At 40.4% G+C, this 25,000-nt stretch overlaps 2 protein-coding genes across 2 annotated transcripts in view; both read right to left on the bottom strand.

Moving 5' to 3' along the window:
- Positions 1 to 21,037, bottom strand: part of epn3b (epsin 3b) — a 21,486-nt gene extending 449 nt beyond the window's left edge. Inside the window, exons 1-10 of the mRNA XM_079616137.1 lie at positions 20,791 to 21,037; positions 11,575 to 11,854; positions 9,180 to 9,531; positions 7,918 to 8,021; positions 3,870 to 3,947; positions 3,121 to 3,229; positions 2,293 to 2,469; positions 1,614 to 1,742; positions 1,308 to 1,538; positions 1 to 57 (exon numbers count right to left, since the gene is read on the bottom strand). The exon at positions 1 to 57 is cut by the window's left edge and continues 449 nt beyond it. Coding sequence (XP_079472263.1) covers positions 1 to 57; positions 1,308 to 1,538; positions 1,614 to 1,742; positions 2,293 to 2,469; positions 3,121 to 3,229; positions 3,870 to 3,947; positions 7,918 to 8,021; positions 9,180 to 9,531; positions 11,575 to 11,802 — 1,465 coding nt within the window. The 5' untranslated portion in view covers positions 11,803 to 11,854; positions 20,791 to 21,037. The remainder of the gene's footprint in view (positions 58 to 1,307; positions 1,539 to 1,613; positions 1,743 to 2,292; positions 2,470 to 3,120; positions 3,230 to 3,869; positions 3,948 to 7,917; positions 8,022 to 9,179; positions 9,532 to 11,574; positions 11,855 to 20,790) is intronic.
- A 730-nt stretch (positions 21,038 to 21,767) lies between these two features.
- The window catches only part of mycbpap (mycbp associated protein), a 25,527-nt gene continuing 22,294 nt past the window's right edge, over positions 21,768 to 25,000 (bottom strand). Inside the window, exons 18-19 of the mRNA XM_079616204.1 lie at positions 22,806 to 22,943; positions 21,768 to 22,329 (exon numbers count right to left, since the gene is read on the bottom strand). Of these exons, the coding sequence (XP_079472330.1) occupies positions 22,258 to 22,329; positions 22,806 to 22,943 (210 nt within the window). The 3' untranslated portion in view covers positions 21,768 to 22,257. The remainder of the gene's footprint in view (positions 22,330 to 22,805; positions 22,944 to 25,000) is intronic.

Here is a 25,000-nt window from a genome sequence, read left to right as displayed (position 1 = left end):
GGGTCAGTCTGGCCGGCTCACAGTGGAAAGGGTTTGTGGGAGACGGCGAGCTCAGACCTGAGACACACAATCAGCCAATCAAAGATTAGTTCACTTCAGAATTAAACTTTCCTGATCATTTACTCACGTCATCCAAGATGTCCATGTCTTTGTTTCTTCAGTCGAAAATAAATGAAGGTTTTGGAGGAAAACATTCCAGGATTGTTCTCCATATAGTGACTTCAATGGGGACCAACGGGTTGAAGGTCCAAGTGTGAGTTTCAGTGCAGCTTCAAAGTCTCGACACGATCCCAGAATCTTATCTAGAGAAACCATATTTTCTGAATAAAATAACACTTTTTAACCACGAATGCTCGTCTTGCACTAGCTCTGTGATGCACCACGCATTACGTACCGTATTTTCCGGACTATAAGTCACACTTTTTTTCATAGTTTGGCTGGTCCTGCGACTTATAGTCAGGTGCGACTTATATATCAAAACTAACTCATACTGACTGAGATGAACCAAGAGAACACATTACCGTCTACAGCCGCGAGAGGGCGCTCTAGTTAGCGGAGTTGTTCAGGAGCGACACCGAGGATGAAGAGTTCAGTGGATTCAGTGTTGAGGAATGAGATCGGGAGCTTGGTGAACTTGCTGACCGGTAACTTGTTGGACTCGCCGGCTAATGTTAGTTTAGCCTATTCAGCCTCACAGGTATATGTTCTTTAATTGTGTCGCTGAATAACTGTTAATGAGTTACGCTAACACACCGGACACTATTCAGCTGTTGTTCTGTGTGCTGTTGTGGAGCTGAATAACTTTCCAGATTAAATGTCTGTTCTTGGTCTTGGATTTTGTGAAATAAATTTCTAAATAAATGCGACTTATAGTCCAGTGCGACTTATATATGTTTTTTCCTCTTCATGATGCATTTTTTGACTGATGCGACTTATACTCCGGAAAATACGGTAATCATGTTGCAAGATGAGCATTGGTGGTTATAAAGTATATAAATGTTTATTCTGTTATAAAATGGCCGCTGGTTTGTCTAGATAAGACTCTTATTCCTCGTCTGGATCGTGAGAGACTTTGAAGCTGCACTGAAACTCACATCTGGACCTTCGACCCGCTGGACCATTGAAGTCCCTATATGGAGAACATTCTGGATTGTTGAACCTTAATTTCTTTTCGACTGAAGAACGAAAGACATTACCATCTTGGATGACGTGGGGGTATGTAAATTATCAGGAGAAATACATTTTCGAGTGAACTACTCCTTTAAAACTAGACACATCAGCAGCGAGTGTGAATGAAGTGTTGCTACCTGACAGAAAGGGGTTTTTGCTCTTGGCCGGCGGGTTGGCTGGGATCAGTGTGTCCAGGTTCACGAGGGAGGCAGCGGTGGGTCCGAGGAACGCTTCAGGGGTCCGGCACTGTCTCTGGGTCACCGCGTCTATGGGAGGCCCGAGACGAGAGAGGTCAAAGGTCTCCGGGCTGTCGTTTCCCCACCCGTTCACTTGAACGCCCGCCACCAACTCGCCGAACTGGTCGGCATCTGGAACGAGAGATGCGAATGAGCTTCGACTCAACTCAGAGAGGGAAACGAGTGTGTGGACGGTGTGATGAGGACCTGCAGGACTCTCACAGCGAGGGCTGAACACTTGGATAGGCCCCTCCCCTTCCACTATAGGCCCCTCCCCCTCCACAGTAAGCTCCTCCTCCTCCTCTGGAATGGAAAACGGGTCCTTCCCACTCGGGACTGGAACGAAGAGCAGAGAATACAGAGATGGATCTCTAAAGAAACACAAACTTTCACTTTAAATTAGTGCTGGGCAACGATTAATCGCATCCAAAAAGTGTGTTTACATGCTATATATGTGTGTGTACCGTGTATATAAATACACACACATGCATGTATACAATTCAGAAATATTTGCATGTATATACTGCGTATATATTTATACATAATTCAAATTATATATAAATATTTTATATATAAATAACAATTTTTTCTTAAATATATACATATTATATTAATTATACACAGTACACACACATATATTATGTAAACACAAACTTTTATTTTGTTTTGGGTGCGATTAATCACGATTAATCGATGCCCAGCCCTACTTTAAATATAAAAAAAGTATATCTGGTGTTGTTTCTATGCCACAAACTGTATGAAATGAAATTAAAATGAGTTTGTTTGAACTACTTTTTGCCCCTGATATTAAAGCTATCTTTATTCTCTAAAGTAAATATTAATGTACTGGGTCATCACTGTGAAAACGTGTTTAAAATGTTCTCACTTTGTCGCGCTGGGCTCCTCCAGGCTTTTCCACCCATATTAGAGGTGGCGTTTGAAGGCGGGGCCTCCCAGGGGTCAGGAGGCGATTGGTGGGTTCCCCAGGGGTGGGCGGGGCTACTGGAGGGGGGGCGGGCCGTCCAGGGACTACCAACCACTGGGTTATTGGACTTCACAACAGCTGAAGCAGAACAACATCCACACCCACTGTGAGACATCCTTCAACATGTCTGGAGCATCCTTACAACATTTACCTGAGAAGCGATCAACTCATAGATTTATCTTCTTTTAAGTATAAACCAGTTTCTCTCAAGTTACGTTTAAGACTGAAACTAAAACTGATAAATAAGTGAGTAAAAAATAGCTTATATAGACAGAACCTTATACAATGACAAAAAAACACAATACAATTACTAAAACCTTAACTATAAAAACGAATTCAAACTATTAATAAACACTGTTAATAGTATCTCAATGACACTGTGGATTTTAACTTTTTTACTATTACAATAAAGTTGTTATTTCAACACTGAAAACATTTTTTTTTTTTCACAACGGTTAACAAAATACTGATCCACCAACGTGGAAATGTTATTAAGATCTATACGCAAAAGATGCTGTGACAACTGTGTATATACATCAATGTAGATTTCATGTGAAAAATCAGAAAGAACGTAAAAAAGTGTAATGCTACATAACAAAATACTGATCAATGTTCACATTTGTACAATATAACGACGCATTCACATCGTGCCAGCAAGATTTCTTTGGTGACGTGCAGAGGAGATCTCCAACTATTATTACAAATGAATGCGTGGACTCGCTGACTGACCGGCAGACTCCCAGGGGTCAGAGGTCACGGGGCAGGTGGGCGGGGCGTCCCAGGGGTCGTGGGTCAGCGGCGCGGGACCGAACACATCCACCAGGTCGATGATGGCCGACTGTGAGAGGAAAGCAGGCGTCAGCAGATCTGCTGGTGTTCGGTGGATTGATGGATCTGAACGTAATGTTCACATGAACTCTAAACATGTGATCGCGTTTATGTCACAAGCTTCAGATCTCGGGATAGATGTTTTGACGTACAGAGTTTCCCGCTGTTTACGCATAATAACCATTCTCCTACATTACTTCTTTATTTGTTTTAAACAGCAGACTTAATATTTATCCATTTCTGGTCATAATTTGGAGACACTGAGCATATGAACCGCTGCTGTTTATATTTATCACGCATTACAAACGCCCCAAACCAGCCGTCTGTGGATGAGAAACGAGCACTGGGGGGACGTTGTCCTGCTCCACTTCACAGACACTGAGCGAATGGATAATTATAGAAAGACGGGAAACCCATTTAACTCATGTAAACATAGCCAGTCTCTCTCTCTCTCTCTCTCTCTCTCTCTCTCTCTCACACACACACACTCTCTCTCTCTCTCTCTCTCACACACTCTCTCTCTCTCTCTCTCTCTCTCTCTCACACACACACTCTCTCTCTCTCTCTCTCTCTCACACACACACACTCTCTCTCTCTCTCTCTCTCTCTCTCTCTCTCTCACACACACACTCTCTCTCTCTCTCTCTCACCTCTGACAGTCTCTCGCCCTCCTCCACGACCTTCTGCAGACGAGTCTGAGGGTCGTCTCCATGGTGACCGCGCTGCTCCTGCGGGACAGGACACATGATCAACACACACACACACACACACCGTCCTGAAGGGGGCGCCGTAGGTCGGTCAGATAGTTAGTTAGTGAACAGATTAATTAGGATTAAAAGAGCAGGAGGTTAATGAGCTCAGTCACATTCAGCAGATCCAGGAAAATACATGAGAGGAACACAGAAATATAATTAGAGGAGGAGGAAGGGGTCAGTGCCAGCAGGCCAGTCAAACACTGCGGAAACTATATTTAAACTATACAAATATATTGTTTCAAAGCAGCTTTACAGTAACAGAGATTGTTCTGGATTGTTCAGCTCTAGAATAAAGTTACTGTCCAGCTAAAGTTAAATTTGATTGATTCACTTTGTGTGTGTGTGTGTGTGTGTGTGTTTGTGTATGTGTGTACCTCTCTGCTCATGGCCAGTGCGAGCTGCAGTTGTAGTTCTTCTTCTCCGCTGGTCTGCGGTGTGAGTGTGTGTGTGTGTGTGTGTGTGTGTGTAGCCACAAACACAAAAGACAATGTACCAGAAGACCCCTCAACATGGAGGGACATCTCTTTATTACCATCTGTTTACAAAGTCTTTATGAAGTGTCTGCTTTCAAGAATATTACCTTGGCTGGTTGATGCTGGAATTCTGTCTAACAAACAAAAAGCTTACATTGAGCGACAAGGCATGAATGAACATGTTTTTTGCTTAAAAACTGCCATTGACGATTTTAAGCATGAGTCTGCTAAGCTGTACATTGTATTTCTTGACTTCAGAGATGCCTTTGGCACATTGCCTCATCGAGTCATGATTGATGCACTGGAAGAGATACAGCTCCCTAAGATCTATGTGGACATAATAAAGGATATATACTGTGATTCCTACCTACAAGTTATCTGTGGAAAAGATCTTACCAGACCAATACCGCTGGAGGTAGGAATCAAAACTGGTTGTCCATGGAGTGCTGTGAACTTTATAATTGCAATAAATCAATGGCTAAAATGGTGCACATGCCCCGCCCCACGTCCTGTCACCGAACCCAGTTCAGGGTTATGCTGATGATGTGGTCATCGCATCACGAGATGAGGGTGCAGTCAAAAACATGCTGTCATGCACCGACAGATTCCTGACATGGTCCGGCCTTTACAGGTAAAGCACAGTAAATGTGCAGTCTTTTATGAGAGGAGGAGCGGTGGCAACCGACCAACCCCCCTCCTTTACCATCCTAGACCAGCCACTCAGAGTGTACACTAGACACGAGACCTACAACTATCTGGGTCACAAGTTCAACATCGCTGGAGAATGGAGTCTGCAAGTGACTGACATGGCACATCAGTTTATGACCAGACTGGATCTCATTGATGCATCACCTCTTCCTGTCACTCTAAAAGTGCAAGCAATAAGAGACATAGCGTTTTCTAAAATTCAACATCTTTTTGCAAATGTCCATATTCCGCAAAAAGTATTGCGCGAAATGGATAACAAAACCGTGAGTGTAGTTAGGAAATGGCTTTGTCTAAACTCCCATTCTACAAGATGCTTTATTTTCCAGAAAAGACAGGACGGGGGGCTTGGAGTGCCACACTGCATGTGGGAGTACACACACACACACACACACACTGCATGTGGGAGTACACACACACACATACACACACACACACACTGCATGTGGGAGTACACCGCCACAAGACAGTCCCACCTCACCAACATGCTGAACTGTGACGACGCCAGCGTGAGGCAGAGGGCCAGGGCATCCCTATTACTGGATTTTAAAAAACGTAAGGTGCTGCACTGCGGCGGAGATGATAGCTTCCTGGGCTTTAAAAGAAAGACTAATGGAAAGTTGGATGGACGAGCACAAGGATTTGGTGTGTCCTCAGACTGGCCAGATCTAAACGACTTATGCTGGAGGACTGGCACTGACCTGAAGTGGACCTCGCACTGCCTGCCTGTAGAGGTCTCTGATGCGGTCGTAGAGGACCCATCTGTCATCGTGGAGGCTAGACTGCACCATAACAACACTGTTCTCCTGCTCCAGCCCAGAACATCAAGGCAAACTCTCTTATCTACTCAAAGAGCCCAAAATATGGAGTACTGGTCCGGCCTGAAACTCCAGGGAAAGTTGGCAAAACTCCCCTGTGCTGACCACTCTGCATCACACACCATCTATACCAATGCCAGCATCAGTGAGGACATCCTACTTTTCTGCGTAAAAGCACGCCTGCAAGTGCTTCCTACAAAATACAACTTATCAGTGTGGTTTCCCTCCACACACTCGCCCCTCTGCACGCTGCATGACCCCCCTCAACACCTCGAGTCAGTAGCTCACATCATGAACAGTTGCCCATCATTTAAAGGACTATATATCGCCCGACATGATAGACTTGTGGACCTCATTGCTGCTCAGATTCCCTGTGTGGGTGATGAGCAGATTTTTAAACACACTACTGTGCAATGTGACTGGTTTAACTCGCCTACAAACACTTTCGTAGGGCTGGCTAATACACCAGATATCATTAACATCTCTCTGAATGGAAAAAGAGTGACACTATTTGAAGTGTCATGTGCATTTGACTTATTTATGGAGGATTCGTACTGTTCTAAGACTCTAAAGTATCAGTCATTGATAACAACCATTGAGAACCTTGGGTATAAATGTCGTCTTATTGCGCTAGTGTTCGGTAGTCTAGGTCATGTACACAGGCTAGCGGTCCGCGGACTTTGCATTGGGGGGATTGCTAAGACAAGGGCCAAACAACTGGCAAAGTACTGTTCCATCTCATCCATTACAGGAAGCATGTTTGTTTGGAAAAGGCGATGCTTTCTGTATCCTTAGAACTGCTTAATCTTTTAGCAATGTGCTGACCTGTGTCAATCTGTTGGACTATTCAAAAAATTTGATTCCTAATGAAATTAACTTGTAATGTGGAATCAAATAAAGTATATAAAATGTGTGTACCTCTCTGCTCATGACCAGTGCGAGCTGCAGTTGTAGTTCTTCTTCTCCGCTGGTCTGCGGTGTGTGTGTGTGTGTGTGTGAGTGTGAGTGTGTGTGTGTGTGTGTGAGTGTGTGTGTGTGTGTGTACCTCTCTGCTCCTGGCCAGTGCGAGCTGCAGTTGTAGTTCTTCTTCTCCACTGGTCTGCGGTGTGTGTGTGTGTGTGTGTGTGTGTGTGTGAGAGAGTGTGTGTGTGTGTGTATGTGTGTGTGAGAGTGTGTGTGTGTGTGTGTGAGTGTGTGTGTGTGTGTGTGTGTGTGTGTACCTCTCTGCTCATGGCCAGTGCGAGCTGCAGTTGTAGTTCTTCTTCTCCGCTGGTCTGCGGTGTGAGTGTGTGTGTGTGTGTGTGTGTGTGTGTGTGTGTGTGTGTGTGTGTGTGTGAGAGTGTGTGTGTGTGTGTGAGTGTGTGTGTGTGTGTGTGTGTGTACCTCTCTGCTCATGGCCAGTGCGAGCTGCAGTTGTAGTTCTTCTTCTCCGCTGGTCTGCGGTGTGAGTGTGTGTGTGTGTGTGTGTGTGTGTGTGTGTGAGAGTGTGTGTGTGTGTGTGAGTGTGTGTGTGTGTGTGTACCTCTCTGCTCATGGCCAGTGCGAGCTGCAGTTGTAGTTCTTCTTCTCCACTGGTCTGCGGTGTGTGTGTGTGTGTGTGAGAGTGTGTGTGTGTGTGTGTGTATGTGTGTGTGAGAGTGTGTGTGTGTGTGTGTGTGAGTGTGTGTGTGTGTGTGTGTGTGTGTACCTCTCTGCTCATGGCCAGTGCGAGCTGCAGTTGTAGTTCTTCTTCTCCGCTGGTCTGCGGTGTGAGTGTGTGTGTGTGTGTGTGTGTGTGTGAGAGTGTGTGTGTGTGTGTGAGTGTGAGTGTGTGTGTGTGTGTGTGTGTACCTCTCTGCTCATGGCCAGTGTGAGCTGCAGTTGTAGTTCTTCTTCTCCGCTGGTCTGCGGTGTGAGTGTGTGTGTGTGTGTGTGAGAGTGTGTGTGTGTGTGCGCGTGTGTGTGTACCTCTCTGCTCATGGCCAGTGCGAGCTGCAGTTGTAGTTCTTCTTCTCCGCTGGTCTGCGGTCGAGTCTGTTCCAGATCAGAGGCTCGGGGAGACGAGGACGACGCTGACAGACAGAGTGAACCAACATTAATGCTTATATTTATGAGTGTGATGTATGAGATTACTGTCATAAAGCATCACCATCTCCCTTCAGTTATACTGTGTGTGTGTGTGTGTGTGGCTGTCACACGGCCTCATTAGACTATAAACACACCACAGCACATGACAGAAGCAGCTGTGATGAGACTCGGGATGATTTAATTTCGCCTTATAAATAAATCAAAACTTAAAGGTGCAGTGTGTAATATTTAGGAGGATCTGTTGACAGAAATGCAATATCATATACATAACTGTTGTCAGTGGTGTATAAAGACCTTACTTAATGAACCGTTATGTTTTTATTAGCTTAGAATGAGCATTTCTATCTACACACACCGCGGGTCTCCTTACATCATCATGTTTCTACGGTGGCCCTGAGCGGACAAACGCGTTTCGTCACTATTGCTGTTCTTCATGCAAAGAAGCTTTAGCTAAAGTCAGCGAATAAAACACTGACACAACGATCAACAAGCAACAATAATATCCGCAATAACATATTATTTTAACCCTTGTGCGCTGTTCGTTTGCGGTTTACACTCAGACAACAAAATATTTTTTTTGTTTTTGTTTTATAAATGTAATATTACTCAGTTTATTCATGTTTTTACTCCACATTTGTGCAGTTTTTGGAGGATTTATTATATTTTTTAAATGTATATAAATAAATTACAAAATATTTTTTAAATAGGTTTTTTATAAAAAAAAGAAAACAGCTTTTCATGTAAAAATCACTTTATAAAATACCCAAATTTCTAGCTTTCATTCATGGGGATCACATGGATAATTTGACGTGGTTTAGTCCACTATTTGAACGGAAATACATATTTTCACAAGTTTTTCCAGTTGGATTCATATCTACATATTATGAAATTATGAAGTTTGGCTTTTTTTTGCACTGAAAAAACAACAACTTTTTTTTCCCAATAATGTTACATTATAATTAGAATCAAACCTGAACAAGATGTTACAAAGAAAAAAGTTGGAGTCTTTAGAGTTTATCATTTATTTCCTGTCGGCCACCGTAACTTCTGTTGGGTGCAGTTCGCAACCTCACCACTAGATGCAGCTAAAACTACACAGTGCACCTTTAAAAGTACCGAGTTGGGCACCCAACCCTACTCACAGTTGAAGGAGGACGGGGATCCCCTGGACTGGCTAAACTCCTCCCCGTACAGCGCGGCCATGCTAGGCTGACTGCTGCGCCGGCTGGGACACGCGGGAGGAACCGCCCCCCCGCCCGCCATCCTCTCTTTGGTCTTCAGCGCCTGCGCTCTCTCCTGCCTCAGACGCTCCTCGTCCCGCAGCAGAGACACCAGATGCTTGGCCTTCTCGCGCACGTTCACGCCCTGGTCCCGCCCGTCCCGGTCCACGTACTGGAAGTCGCGCAGCGTCTGGATGGTGAAGGCGTTCTCGCGGCACTGCTGGGCGACCCGCTCCGAACCCGTCTTGGCCAGATAGTCCAGCAGTGTCAGAGCCTGGACCACACACACACACACATACTTTGCAAATTAGACTAGAAATCACTTGAAATCATTAGACTATAAATCTTTCAAACTCATTAATTATACTTTTTAAATTAGACTAGAAATCTCGTAAACCCATTAATTAGCCTGGAAATAAACTAGGAATAACTCAAAATCATTATATATATATATATATATATATTGGCCAGATAGTCCATAAATACACATGACACCAGCTCATCATTATATACTTTGTAAATTAGATTAGTCTTGCTACGATAGTCTGTGTTGACGGTGTTACCGGTGTTAAGAAACTAACCTATGGAAGTAAAATAATGACAAATGTTTTTGAAACATAAAAGCCTGTTGAATTGCACTACTTGAAAAAAATATGCATTGCATTAACCATGCTTGCATTTTAATGCATTGTATTTTTAGGGCTTGCATTTTTATGGGCTGAAATTCAACATGGTTGTATATTTAAGCTGTGAATATTTCAATTCAAAACATTTCAAACACATTTTCATTCATAAAAATTCAATAATCCATTTTCACCTTTCATATTTCACTTCCAAAATATTCAAACTGTTTAAAAATACAACCTATAATATTCAACGGGCAATTTTCGGTCCACTTTATTTCGCTTTACAAATTCGCTTCCACAAATTCAGTGGTTCAAATTCGACAGTAAATTCAACAGTGACCTCCAGGAACTGCAGGAAAAGCAGTAGATTACCGAGCATAATCTCCATCTGCTGTTAATCGATCTCACCAGCAGGAGGTGCAAGCGCGTGTTGTTGACGAAGACCAGAGCAACAGTTAGAGCAAGCCATTCATTCATAAACACTGATTTATAGAAATGTAGGTGTATTTGTGATTATTATGAGGACTGTTTTTATGTTTAATTCAGTGTCTTCACGGTCCCTGTGTAGCCTACATGCATCTCTCTACCGTGAACGAGAACTAACAAATGTACAGAACAAATGTTACATTTGAGGTAGACATATATTTCTCTTGGTTGTTTAGTTGCCTTAACTTTATATCGCGGCGATGTGCTGCAGTAGGCTACTGGATTTACTTCAATAATTCAGGATTGCTGGACATATTAAACGCTTAACGTAGCTTAACTACAGTGATATAAAAGACCAAACTCGCACTTTAAACTTTTATGATGGACAGATGCACTTTTATGATGGACAGATGAACTTTTATGATGGACAGATGCACTTTTATGATGGATAGATGCACTTTTATGATGGATAGATGCACTTTTATGATGGACAGATGCACTTTTATGATGGACAGATGCACTTTTATGATGGATAGATGCACTTTTATGATGGACAGATGCACTTTTATGATGGATAGATGCACTTTTATGACGGACAGATGCACTTTTATGATGGATAGATGCACTTTTATGATTGATAGATGCACTTTTATGATGGACAGATGCACTTTTATGATGGATAGATGAACTTTTATGATGGATAGATGCACTTTTATGATGGACAGATGCACTTTTATGATGGATAGATGCACTTTTATGATGGATAGATGCACTTTTATGATGGATAGATGCACTTTTATGATGGATAGATGCACTTTTATGATGGATAGATGCACTTTTATGATGGATAGATGCACTTTTATGATGATAGATGCACTTTTATGATGGATAGATGCACTTTTATGATTGATAGATGCACTTTTATGATGGACAGATGCACTTTTATGATGGATAGATGCACTTTTATGATGGACAGATGCACTTTTATGATGGACAGATGCACTTTTATGATGGACAGATGCACTTTTATGATGGACAGATGCACTTTTATGGACTTTAAAACAGAAAAAGTCATTCACTGCCATTCTAAAGCTTGGGAGAGCCAGGACATTTTTTATATAACTCAGATTGTATTCCTCTGAAAGAAGAAAGTGGAAGAAACACCTATGATGGCTTCAGGGTGAGTAAATCATGGGCTAATTTTCATTTTTGGGTGAACTCTCCCTGTAAGTCCCCTGGAGGCCCTCGAGAACAGACTCGGGCACCTTGTAGACGTGTCTCCAGTTCTTGCCGTGGTCGTTGAGGCGTTTCCACACCATGGCCATGACCTCGCTGAAGGCCCCGACGCTGAAGGTCAGCTCTGCGATCTCCGACATCAGCGAGCTGGACGGGCCCCAGGGGTCGTTGGAGGTCGCCTCCCGCACCTTGATCTCCGCATCCGAGTAGTTGTGCACGATGTTCTTCACCTGCCGGCGCAGGGCCGAGGTCGTCATGGTGACGGTGTGTGTGGGACGAGGCAGACGCTCACGCTAAAGAGAGCCAGAGCTGTGTGAGAGAGAGACACACACATTAACACGACATTTATAAATCACACGCATAAAAAAAACAGGTGGTTTTACACTTCAAAAGCTGTAATTAAATGCTTCTCGGCTTCATGAAGTCATATTGACTCATAGTTTTATGGAATGCTAGTTTTGTTCTCTGTAAAGGGATTGAGTATTTTAGTTACCAAGGCTACAAACCTAAGTAGATATTTTTGTCTTCAAAAAAAATCTGAGACATTTTGTCTTCAGAATTATTTAAAATGTAAATGGTCTGTATGGCATATTTAGTACAAATTAGCATGTTTAAAGTGTATTGATATAGATGATTATAAACATTAATATATCCATATTGGTGTCGTGCAGATGAAACATGACTATAATGCATTCAGAAACTACTTGGCAACACACTAAAAACAACTCAGAAAACCTTAGCAACCACATAGCAACCACAACCTTACGCAACTCTCTTCTACATCAGAATCACGGTTGTTATTGCTAATTGAAACTATTAAAATTGTTTTATTGAAATGAATACTAAATAAAAATATTAGATAAAAAACTTAAACTTCAAAAAAAATATGAAAATAATGTGTGGCCTTTCATTCTTTCAAATTTTCAAAAGTTGAGGTACTACAATAAAAAAAAAAAAAAAAATAATACAGTTATTTATTTTGAATTATATAAATTCAAAATTAAACTAATAAAAAATTATAAAAATAACTAAAATCAATAAAAAGTAAGATAAAAAAAGATATATCAAAGTATTGCTTTATTGTTAGTGAATAAATAAAATGTGATTTTTTTAAAACATACAATTAATTTGAAAGAAGTTTACAGTTAATTTTTCCATTTACAAATAAAATATGCCTTTAAATGTTTAATTTTATAGTGCATTGTGAAGTATAAAAGACCGTTTACTGGGTCAGAGGTCAAAAGTCATTTCCTAAACCTGGTTTGTTGTAGTTTGTGTTCATCATCACGTGGTCCGTAGAGGGTTAACAAGCTTTTGAACACATTAGCGGACACAGTTGAGCTAATTAAAAATGCCCCCTCCCTCTTCATTTGCAGCGAGACCAGAGGGATTACCATTTTCAGGATCATCAATAATTCAGCTCGGCTCTCCAGTTAGCACTTATCTTAAAAAACACGGGCACAGAAAGTGGGTCGGCGTTATCAGTCTTTCAGGCTCTAAAACATCCACTCGATTGTTTTGAGCGGCAAAACAATCGTCCTTCAGACGGCCCGTACACTTTATCTACTTCCCCGCTCGCAACATTCAGGTGAAGGGTTCGATTCCCAGATTACAGACCCAATGATTAAAGCATCTTTCAGGCAGCATTTCAGATGCTTTAATCATTGGGCCTGTAATCTGTGGTAAAATGCTGCCTGAAAGCATCTGCTAATGAATAAATGTGTCATGCATGAGTCACAAACGCCCCCAAAGAGCCGACTCACGCTGTTACCCATCAGCCCACGGGCTCCCAGAGACCACCAGATGACAGCGGCACGCTCTGACTCACGTCACAGTCGGCATGAGCCGTGTTTCTTTCAGTCAAGCGACACTGGAGAGTGAAGGGTTTAATCTGACGGGTGATCTACACTTAATCTGACGGGTTAACTACACTTAATCTGACGAGTTAACTACACTTAATCTGAAGAGTTAACTACACTTAATCTGACGGGTTAACTACACTTAATCTGACGGGTTAACTACACTTAATCTGACGAGTTAACTACACTTAATCTGAAGAGTTAACTACACTTAATCTGACGGGTTAAGTACACTTAATCTGAAGAGTTAACTACACTTAATCTGAAGAGTTAACTACACTTAATCTGACGGGTTAACTACACTTAATCTGACGGGTTAACTACACTTAATCTGACGAGTTAACTACACTTAATCTGAAGAGTTAACTACACTTAATCTGACGGGTTAACTACACTTAATCTGACGGGTTAACTACACTTAATCTGAAGGGTTCACTACACTTAATCTGAAGAGTTCACTACACTTAATCTGAAGAGTTAACTACACTTAATCTGAAGGGTTAACTACACTTAATCTGACGGGTTAACTACACTTAATCTGACGGGTTAACTACACTTAATCTGACGGGTTAACTACACTTAATCTGAAGAGTTAACTACACTTAATCTGACGAGTTAACTACACTTAATCTGACGGGTTAACTACACTTAATCTGACGGGTTAACTACACTTAATCTGACGAGTTAACTACACTTAATCTGAAGGGTGAACTACACTAAATCTGACGGGTTAACTACACTTAATCTGACGGGTTAACTACACTTAATCTGAAGGGTGAACTACACTTAATCTGAAGGGTTAACTACACTTAATCTGAAGGGTTAACTACACTTAATCTGAAGGGTTAACTACACTTAATCTGAAGGGTGAACTACACTTAATCTGAAGGGTTAACTACACTTAATCTGAATAGTTACTCACTTAATCTGAAGGGTGAACTACACTTAATCTGAAGAGATAACTACACTTAATCTGACGGGTTAACTACACTTAATCTGAAGAGATAACTACACTTAATCTGAAGAGATAACTACACTTAATCTGAAGAGTTAACTACACTTAATCTGACGGGTTAACTACACTTAATCTGAAGAGTTAACTACACTTAATCTGAAGGGTGAACTACACTAAATCTGACGGGTTAACTACACTTAATCTGACGGGTTAACTACACTTAATCTGACGGGTTAACTACACTTAATCTGAAGGGTGAACTACACTTAATCTGAAGGGTTAACTACACTTAATCTGACGGGTTAACTACACTTAATCTGAAGAGATAACTACACTTAATCTGAAGAGATAACTACACTTAATCTGAAGAGTTAACTACACTTAATCTGACGGGTTAACTACACTTAATCTGAAGAGTTAACTACACTTAATCTGAAGGGTGAACTACACTAAATCTGACGGGTTAACTACACTTAATCTGACGGGTTAACTACACTTAATCTGAAGGGTGAACTACACTTAATCTGAAGGGTTAACTACACTTAATCTGAAGGGTTAACTACACTTAATTTGAAGGGTTAACTACACTTAATCTGAAGGGTGAACTACACTTAATCTGAAGGGTTAACTACACTTAATCTGAATAGTTACTCACTTAATCTGAAGGGTGAACTACACTTAATCTGAAGAGATAACTACACTTAATCTGACGGGTTAACTACACTTAATCTGAAGAGATAACTACACTTAATCTGAAGAGATAACTACACTTAATCTGAAGAGTTAACTACACTTAATCTGACGGGTTAACTACACTTAATCTGAAGAGTTAACTACACTTAATCTGAAGAGTTAACTACACTTAATCTGAAGAGATAACTACACTTAATCTGAAGAGTTAACTACACTTAATCTGAAGAGTTAACTACACTTAATCTGACGGGTTAACTACACTTAATCTGAAGAGATAACTACACTTAATCTGACGGGTGAACTACACTTAATCTGAAGAGATAACTACACTTAATCTGAAGAGATAACTACACTTAATCTGAAGAGATAACTACACTTAATCTGAAGAGATAACTACACTTAATCTGAAGAGTTAACTACACTTAATCTGACGGGTTAACTACACTTAATCTGAAGAGATAACTACACTTAATCTGACGGGTTAACTACACTTAATCTGAAGAGATAACTACACTTAATCTGAAGAGATAACTACACTTAATCTGAAGAGATAACTACACTTAATCTGAAGAGTTAACTACACTTAATCTGAAGAGTTAACTACACTTAATCTGACGGGTGAACTACACTTAATCTGACGAGTTAACTACACTTAATCTGAAGAGATAACTACACTTAATCTGACGGGTGAACTACACTTAATCTGACGGGTTAACTACACTTAATCTGAAGAGATAACTACACTTAATCTGACGGGTTAACTACACTTAATCTGAAGAGATAACTACACTTAATCTGAAGAGATAACTACACTTAATCTGAAGAGATAACTACACTTAATCTGAAGAGTTAACTACACTTAATCTGAAGAGTTAACTACACTTAATCTGACGGGTGAACTATACTTAATCTGAATGAGTCTTGAGTTTGCATCAGGACCAGGTCTTTAATTTAATTAAGTTGTTATTGCTAATTGCTAAAAAAGGAATGCATGAAGCTAGAATACAAGTTTGTTTTTTTAAACGCAGTGGCTCTGTTCTTTCTTTTGATATTTCAGGTTCAGATATTCATTAAACAAAATATTCTGTGGGTCATGAAACTTTTGTGAAAATTATCAAAAATGCGTGCGGTGACTGGAAACGTAAAAAATAATAATAAAAAAAAACACTGGCGGGGAAAGAGTTTACAACTTAAGATCTATGATGCACATTGCCTAATCGATAAGAAAAACTATGAAGAAAGTTAATTCAGTGAAAAACGATCAAATGTGAGCTGCCGCACAGAGAATTCTGGGAAAGTCAATGGCAAGTATTTTTTCGCTGTAAATTATAAGATGACTTGTTATTTTTTTACTTCAAACTTTTTACATTTTACTGTATTTTACTGTAAAATAACATGAGTCTCATGTAGAGTAAGCAAACATACCGTTAACCAATTACCAGGATTTTACAGTAACAGTGTTTAGCAGTAAAACTGTAGTGTCAGCGCACCCGACGGCACACCTCTGCCCTTCACGGCTCACTCGACTTTGCATTTGTGTGTGTGCGGCAAAACCTAATCCTGTCCTGTCCTCCTTCCCTAAACACAGCGCTCCTCTCTGCTCATCAGCTCCCGTCATTTACCCACGAGTCTTCAAAACACAGTCCACATCCCTTCCACACGTTTCCAAAGACAAAATGGTAAAACTGCTAGTCCAGGAGCCGCTGATATGAGCACTTCTCAGAACTAGATCATTGGGGTTAATGAAGATGGGCTTTGGTGTGAAGAAACACAACACACTTTTAGTTTATAATCTAAAAATATTTTGTTTAATTAGAGTTTCACATGTGAATGGATCACTTAATCATTCAATATTTGAATACCTTGAGGTACATTATCTCCTAAAAGGGAATGTTTCAAAAATGTTGTTATTAATATCTGAGAATGGTTCTGATAATATTATGAGTTTTTGGAGACAGTCGTGAAGTTCTGCTCCCTTTAAAGAACATCATCATAAGTGTGGGAACCATTTCTTGTACAGTTTCCAAATGTTTTCAATGTTTAAATAATGAGGACAATCTAGTCTAGATGAAGCGGTAATTATGCATTTTCAACAACATGATGTACTATTCCTAGAACGTAATGTGAATACGTTAAAATAATGTTTTCACTCGCACGGATATATCAGCCAGGCCGGATAATGAGCCGATATTTGCCAATTTTTGAGATTTATGACTGGCATCAGCAATTAACCATGTTCACTTGGGCAATACAAGTTTGAGTTTGCCCTTTTTATGAATTTTGAGTACATATTCTGCTTGTTTATGTCTCATTTACTATCATTAAACTGTAATACAATCTTAAAAATAAAGCTTTCAAAAGGGTGATGCCATAGAAGAAGCTTTCAGTGAACCGTTCTTTAAAAAAGAGAGCATTTTAATAATCTAAAGAACCTTTTGTTCAGAGGAAAGTTCCATGGAAGTTAAAGATTCTTTATGGAACCATCAATGCCAATAAAGAACCTATTTTTAAGAGTATAATATTACCAGTATTTTCATCATCAGTCCTCCTGCGCGCTAAATTTCAGACATTGATAATCCGGTAACACCACAATAAGGTTCATTAGTTAACATTAGTTAATGTAGGCTATAAACTAACATGAACTAACAATGAGTAATACATGTGCTACAGTATTTATTAATCTTTGTTAATATTAGTGAATAAAAATACAGCTGTTAATTATTTGTTTATGTTAGTACTTCAACTAATGTAACAAATGCAACCTTTCATTTCAATAACGTATTAGTAAATGTTGAGATTAATATTAACTAAAATGTATCAATTCTGAAGAAGTATTGTTCATTCTTAGTTCATGTTAACTAAGGTAGTTAACTAATGTTAAATAACTTTCTTGTAAAGTGTAACCGATACTCCTATATTAGTTGACCATTAATCCCAGTTTACAATATAGAAAATTTGTTGTTTCATCCAAAATGAAACATTGTTAGAACATTAATGACCTCAGTTGATGGGGCGGATCTACTGGCTTGTAGACCTGGTTGAACTACAGGCCATTGTCACGAAATAAACACGTGAACACACACACACACACACACACACACGAGTAACGTGACATCTGCTCCACAACACGACACACTCTCATCGAGAACATCCCCACGGAGGCGCTTCATTCTGGCAATGGCCTTTTAATGCTTTGCTTATTGAATTATTGCACGCCATATTTCTGCAGTGATCACAGATTATTCTAATATATGTGTGTGTATTGTGTATAATTATTTTGTATATATAAATACACACACATGCATGTATATATTTGAGAAATATTTGCATTTATACACTCTAAAAAATGCTGGGTTGTTTCAACCCAATTTTGGGTCAAATATGGACAAACCCAGCCGTTGGGTTACATTTTTTAATTACATTTATAACCTAACGTTTGGGTTTGTCCATATTTGACCCAAAATTGGGTTGAAATAACCCAGCATTTTTTAGAGTGTATATTTACATATTTATATAATGCATATATATTTTTATATGATTTATATTATATAAATAGAACTATTTTATATATAAATAACAAATTTTTCTTAAATATATACAGTACATGCATGTGTGTGTATTTATATACAGTAAACAAAATAATTATACACAATACACACACACATATGTAAACGCAAACTTTTATCTTGAATTCGATTAATCGCGATTAATCGTTTACAGCCCTACTATGACGTCATAAACCATGTTAAGTCCTAATAAAGTCTTACAGCAGAACCTTAAGTCACTATGACGACTGCTGGGTTCTGCCTGTTGGGTCATTTTCGCATTGTCGTGTAACCCACTGCTGGGTTATGTTTCTGACAGTAGATGTGATGCACCACCTCACAAACTACCCAGCCTGCTGGGTTATAGCAACCCACTGCTGGTTTGCCAAGCTGGGTTAAACCGGATCGGTTTATCAACGGTCATGTTGTCTCCTGTCCTGGGAGAAAACTTCCTGAAGAACTTGAAGGTTTGTATTCACTTGTATATCAAATAATTGCTCTACAAAAAAACAAAAACTAGTTTTGCTTGCGTTGGAGATTGAGAGATTCGACGCAGCCATATTGAAGATCATCTCCCGTTAAGCGATGCATGATGTCATTGAACCTTTTTTAGTTCTGCAATGTTCTAGAACATAATGTCAACGTTCTTAGCATAATATTGTTTGAAGGTTCTTTTAACGATAGTTATTATTATTACCATAGTATTTTTTTCTCCTACTATGGAAGTCAATGGGACCTGGTAACTGTTTGGTTACTGACATTTTTGAAAATAACTTCATTTGTGTTCAGCAGAAGATAGAAATTCATACAGGTTTGAAACAACTTGAGGGTGAGTATATGATGACAGAATTTTCATTTTAAAGTGAACTATCCCTTTAAGTAAAAGTAAAGAAGTCCTCGTTTTTAAAAGTACTTAAGTAAATGTCAATGCCTCTGAATCTATACCTGCCCTCATATCAATATCACATTGATTTCTATAACACAGTTCCAGTCATGGGATTAAATAAGTCACTCAATAACGTCCACAATGGTTTCGGACACACAAATGGCTGTTCCCAGTTCTTTGGCTTTTAGTATGAATATGTTAGCCTTACTGTTATCTATAAGCTAGTGTGCTCCAAAACAATGACACAATTCGCATTTAGAAGACCAAACCCAACGTTGCAAATTAAAATCATGTTGATGTCAGAATCCAATGTCAGATTGACATTAATCTCCAATGTTGGACAGATGTTATATTGTGGTTAAAAATCGGGTTGACGTAAGAAACCAACATCAGTCGAGAGTTCTGACGTCAACCAGACGTTCATTTACAACCAAAATGCAACCCCTGCAACCGAAATCATCCCTGACGTTACTTTCTACTCAAGGCCCTTGACAGAAATGTAGTGGAGTAAAAGGTTTGATATTTGTCTTTCAAATGTAGTAAAGTTAAAGTAAAAAGTTTCCAGAAAAAATAATACTCAAGTAAAGTACAGATACTCAAAAAGTGTTCTTAAGTACAGTAAATGTACTTTGTTACTGTCCACCTCTGCCTTTTAAACTCTACAATGTCATAAAACACTAATTAAAGTCCTAGAACATTTAATATATTATGTAATTTTACCCTTTTGAGTTCCATGGCATCATAGGACATGTTAAATCCCAACTAAAGAATATCACCTTTTCAAGTTCCTATGATGTAACTTTACCTTTTGTGAACTGAACATTTCATAAATTATGTAATTTAACCCTTTTGAATTCCGTGATGTCTATGATAAAACGTTTCAAAGTTCTAATAAAGTCGTTGTGGAACATTCTCAAGTTCCTATGAAGAATCTTCTTGGTGTTCTGTGATTCTTTAGAATCATGATGCTTTAAAGAAGGAAGATGTGCTTCACTTTTACTGTGGGGAGAGATGACACACAGAACTAACACACTGATCTGATCTATAATGTAACATCAAGATGGTTTTTAGATCTCCAGAGGATCAACATGAGCAGATCCCACACACACACACACACACACACACACACAGCATCAGAATGAACACCAGAAATAGACTCAAGACTGTGTGTGAATGCTCCAGTGGGCCTTCAGCTCCAGCACTGAGCACCACAGAATCACTTCTAACAGAACATCCACAATCGAGCAGACAAGCACAGTAACACACACACGACAGGTTAATGGAGGAGATTAACGAAGCCCGCTTACCTGCAGCATCTCAGCGAGCATCCGCGATCCGATACACTGACGGGAATCCTGGGACACTGGCATGAATCCTGGGATCTGGCCGACAGACAGGGATACGGGTGGATCTGTTCGTGTTGTCGTCGATCTGTGGAGGAGAATCGCGTGGATGCTGCAGTGTTTTCGGTGTGATGTGGGAGAGAAATGATCCATCCATCTACACACACACACTCACGCATGCGGTGTGGAGGAGGCACGAGCCGTCATCATCACGAGAGAGAGAGAGAGAGAGAGAGAGAGAGAGAGAGAGAGAGAGAGAGAGAGAGAGAGAGAGAGAGAGAGAGAGAGAGAGAGAGAGAGAGAGAGAGAGAGAGAGAGAGAGAGAGAGAGAGAGAGAGAGAGAGAGAGAGAGAGCTCTGCGCACTCAGCATAATTTAACCGCATCACTGCCGGAGTCCCTCAGCGAAACAAAAACTGTTTAAAAAACAGTTTTTTTTACTTAAAAAGTACATATAAAGTTATAGAAGTTGTAGACATTTATCAGACTGCAGCTTCGACTGTTACAATTTAAACCATTGCTGGCGGGAACAGTATTAAAAGGGTTAATTCACCCAAAAATTTAAATTAAGTAATTAATTACTCATGCCGTTTCAAACCCGAGTGATTCGTTCAATTTTTTAGTTGGTAGTTGAGTAGGCTGTCAATGGAGGGACAGAAATCTCTTGAATTTCATCAAAACTATCTTTATTTATATAATGAAGATGAATGAAAGTCTTATGGGTTTGAAACGACATGACATGAGGGGGAGTATTTGATGACAATGTATTTCATTGTTTGTTTTTTGGGTGAATTAACCCTTTAACCCAACGCTGGGTTGCCAAAAAAAAAAAAAAAAAATGTTTTATGAAATACAAAAAAACACCATAGTGTGACTCGATATGTGTAACACAGGTTGGGGTTAAAAAAAGTTTTTTTGAGTTTGTATTTTATTTATTCATGAAGGTTTTGTCTGCTATACTGTATTATACAGATGAACATATTTTGTTATTTTCTGCATATTTTATATATAAACTCTCTATAACAGAGAAAACACATTGCATAAGCACTAATCAGAAAGGAAGGAGTTTTCATAAAATACTGAAATATGTGCAATTCAAATGTTGCTTGCAAACATGTTTATTTTGATCAGAATATATATGGATACTTTCAGAGGTCATAAATAAAGGCGCAGTTCCAGCATCCACCAGCAGAGAACAGTGACCAGCTACACCTTCAGCCGCCGCAAGCTCATTGTTAACTTCCTTAAACACTCGTATGATATTACTGAATCATTCCAGAGATAAGCAGCCAGTTCGGGTGTTTCAGGAAAGGTTCAGGAAAGGGATTTCCCACTGCAGGAGAGATGTTCTTCTGGACAGTGAAAGTGCACACACTGACACGTATACCGTAATCAAGATTTGACACTTTAGACAACAAAGACCGAAAGATGTATTAATGTGTCGTCTGAGAGTCGTGGAGTAAATCACACAGCGAATCCACCATCCTCTCCATCAGCACAGACACCTGAAACACACACACACACACACACATATAAGCTTATGACTAATGATGACCGTATGAATCATGACTGGATGTGTGAATGTGTGCTGAAACATCACAAAGGTGTGTGTGTGTGTGTGTGTGTGTGTGTGCGTGTTTGCCTTTCCTGTGCATGCAGCAGCGGTCTGTATCTGTCCTGCAATGTGTGTGTGTGTGTGTGTGTGTGTGTGTGTGTAAGAGTGTGAGTGTGTGTGAGTGAGTGTGTGTGTGTGTGTGTCTTGCCAGTGCGTGGAACAGTGGTCTGTATCTGTCCTGCGGTGTGCGTGTGTGTGTGTGTGTGTGTAAGAGTGTGAGTGTGTGTGAGAGAGTGTGTGTGTGTGTGTGTGTCTTGCCTGTGCGTGCAGCAGCGGTCTGTATCTGTCCTGCAGTGTGTGTGTGTGTGTGTAAGAGTGTGAGTGTGTGTGAGAGAGTGTGTGTGTGTGTGTGTGTGTGTGTCTTGCCTGTGCATGCAGCAGCGGTCTGTATCTGTCCTGCAGTGTGTGTGTGTGTTCACGACGGTCAGTAGTAAAGCTGGAGTCTCTCTCTCCTGCATCCGTCTTCCTCTCTTCTGGCACGAGTTTCTTCAAGCTCCTGCGTTCCTGAACACACACACACACACACACACACATGATTTTAAAAGCACATATTTGTAAGTGTCAGAGTGTAGAGCGTCAGTCTGAGTGTTTATACTCCCGCTGTGAGTGAGTGAGAGACAGACGGAGAGAGAGAGAGAGAGGGGGGGGGGGGTTAATATTATTAATAATGTGAAAGCTCCTCCTGAGTGTGTGATCATGACGGCCACAGAGTGTGTTTCAGGCATTTATTTAGTGTTTCAAAGCAGCTTCACAGGAACATAATGCAACAGAGTTTGTTTCCAGAAGAGAATAGCGTCACAGTCCAGCTTAGGGAAGTGATGCTTCATTTTTGTTGTAAAAAAAGTTATTAATTTAGTTCATATATATATATATATACAGCCGCTCTGGAGAAAACTGTGATGTCATCGTCCAGCTCAGTTCAGTTCTCATATAATGCTGTCAATGCAGGAGATCAATAATAGTGTAGTGATAATAATAATAGTGTTGAATATTACATGTAGTGTCCCCAACTAAGCAAGTCTAAAGCCAATGGCAGCAAAGCTGTAAAAGGCGACACTGAACAGGAACAAACCCCATCAGTGACAGAATGGGGAATACACCCTCGGGAGACCCAGACTCAGGTCTCCTCTGAACACACAGTGTGTGTGTGATCATGACTCAGGCGCTCAGGTCTCCTCTGAACACACAGTGTGTGTGTGATCATGACTCAGGCGCTCAGGTCTCCTCTGAACACACAGTGTGTGTGTGATCATGACTCAGGCGCTCAGGTCTCCTCTGAACACACAGTGTGTGTGTGATCATGACTCAGGCGCTCAGGTCTCCTCTGAACACACAGTGTGTGTGTGATCATGACTCAGGCGCTCAGGTCTCCTCTGAACACACAGTGTGTGTGTGATCGTGACTCAGGCGCTCAGGTCTCCTCTGAACACACAGTGTGTGTGTGATCGTGACTCAGGCGCTCAGGTCTCCTCTGAACACACAGTGTGTGTGTGATCATGACTCAGGCGCTCAGGTCTCCTCTGAACACACAGTGTGTGTGTGATCATGACTCAGGCGCTCAGGTCTCCTCTGAACACACAGTGTGTGTGTGATCATGACTCAGGCGCTCAGGTCTCCTCTGAACACACAGTGTGTGTGTGATCATGACTCAGGCGCTCAGGTCTCCTCTGAACACACAGTGTGTGTGTGATCATGAGATCATGACTCAGGCGCTCAGGTCTCCTCTGAACACACAGTGTGTGTGTGATCGTGACTCAGGCGCTCAGGTCTCCTCTGAACACACAGTGTGTGTGTGATCATGACTCAGGCGCTCAGGTCTCCTCTGAACACACAGTGTGTGTGTGATCATGACTCAGGCGCTCAGGTCTCCTCTGAACACACAGTGTGTGTGTGATCATGACTCAGGCGCTCAGGTCTCCTCTGAACACACAGTGTGTGTGTGATCATGACTCAGGCGCTCAGGTCTCCTCTGAACACACAGTGTGTGTGTGATCATGACTCAGGCGCTCAGGTCTCCTCTGAACACACAGTGTGTGTGTGATCATGACTCAGGCGCTCAGGTCTCCTCTGAACACACAGTGTGTGTGTGATCATGACTCTGGAGCATTACAGGTCAGAAGATTGGATCAGATCATTCAGAAAATCATCAGTTCCATTTATTCAACAAATAATCAATCAAATGATCTATTTACAACTTTATTTTATTTTAAATTCACAAAACTGACACATTCAAAGTAATCTGAATTGTTTCATTGTTTTGAGTTTTATGAACTTGTTTTTTTTCATTTACACAAACTTAAATGTAAGTGAAACTGGTCTGGGATTTCCTTTTCCCAGGTGAGAGTAATGCTATAATTACCGGTGAAACTGGAAACATTAGAATATGGTGCAAAAGTTTATTTCAGTAATTCAACTTAAAAGGTGAAACTAGTATATTATATAGACTCATTACATGCAAAGTGAGATATTTCAAGCCTTTATTTGTTATAATTTTGATGATTATGGCTTACAGCTTATGAAAACCCCAAATTCAAAATTAGAATATTGTGAAAAGGTTTTCA

Source organism: Phoxinus phoxinus (genome assembly GCF_949152265.1).
Source record: "Phoxinus phoxinus genome assembly, chromosome: 6".
Taxonomy (NCBI): Eukaryota; Metazoa; Chordata; class Actinopteri; order Cypriniformes; family Leuciscidae; genus Phoxinus; species Phoxinus phoxinus.
The sequence above is the reverse complement of the archived record's forward strand: the minus strand, read 5'-3'. Positions and strand labels throughout refer to the sequence as shown.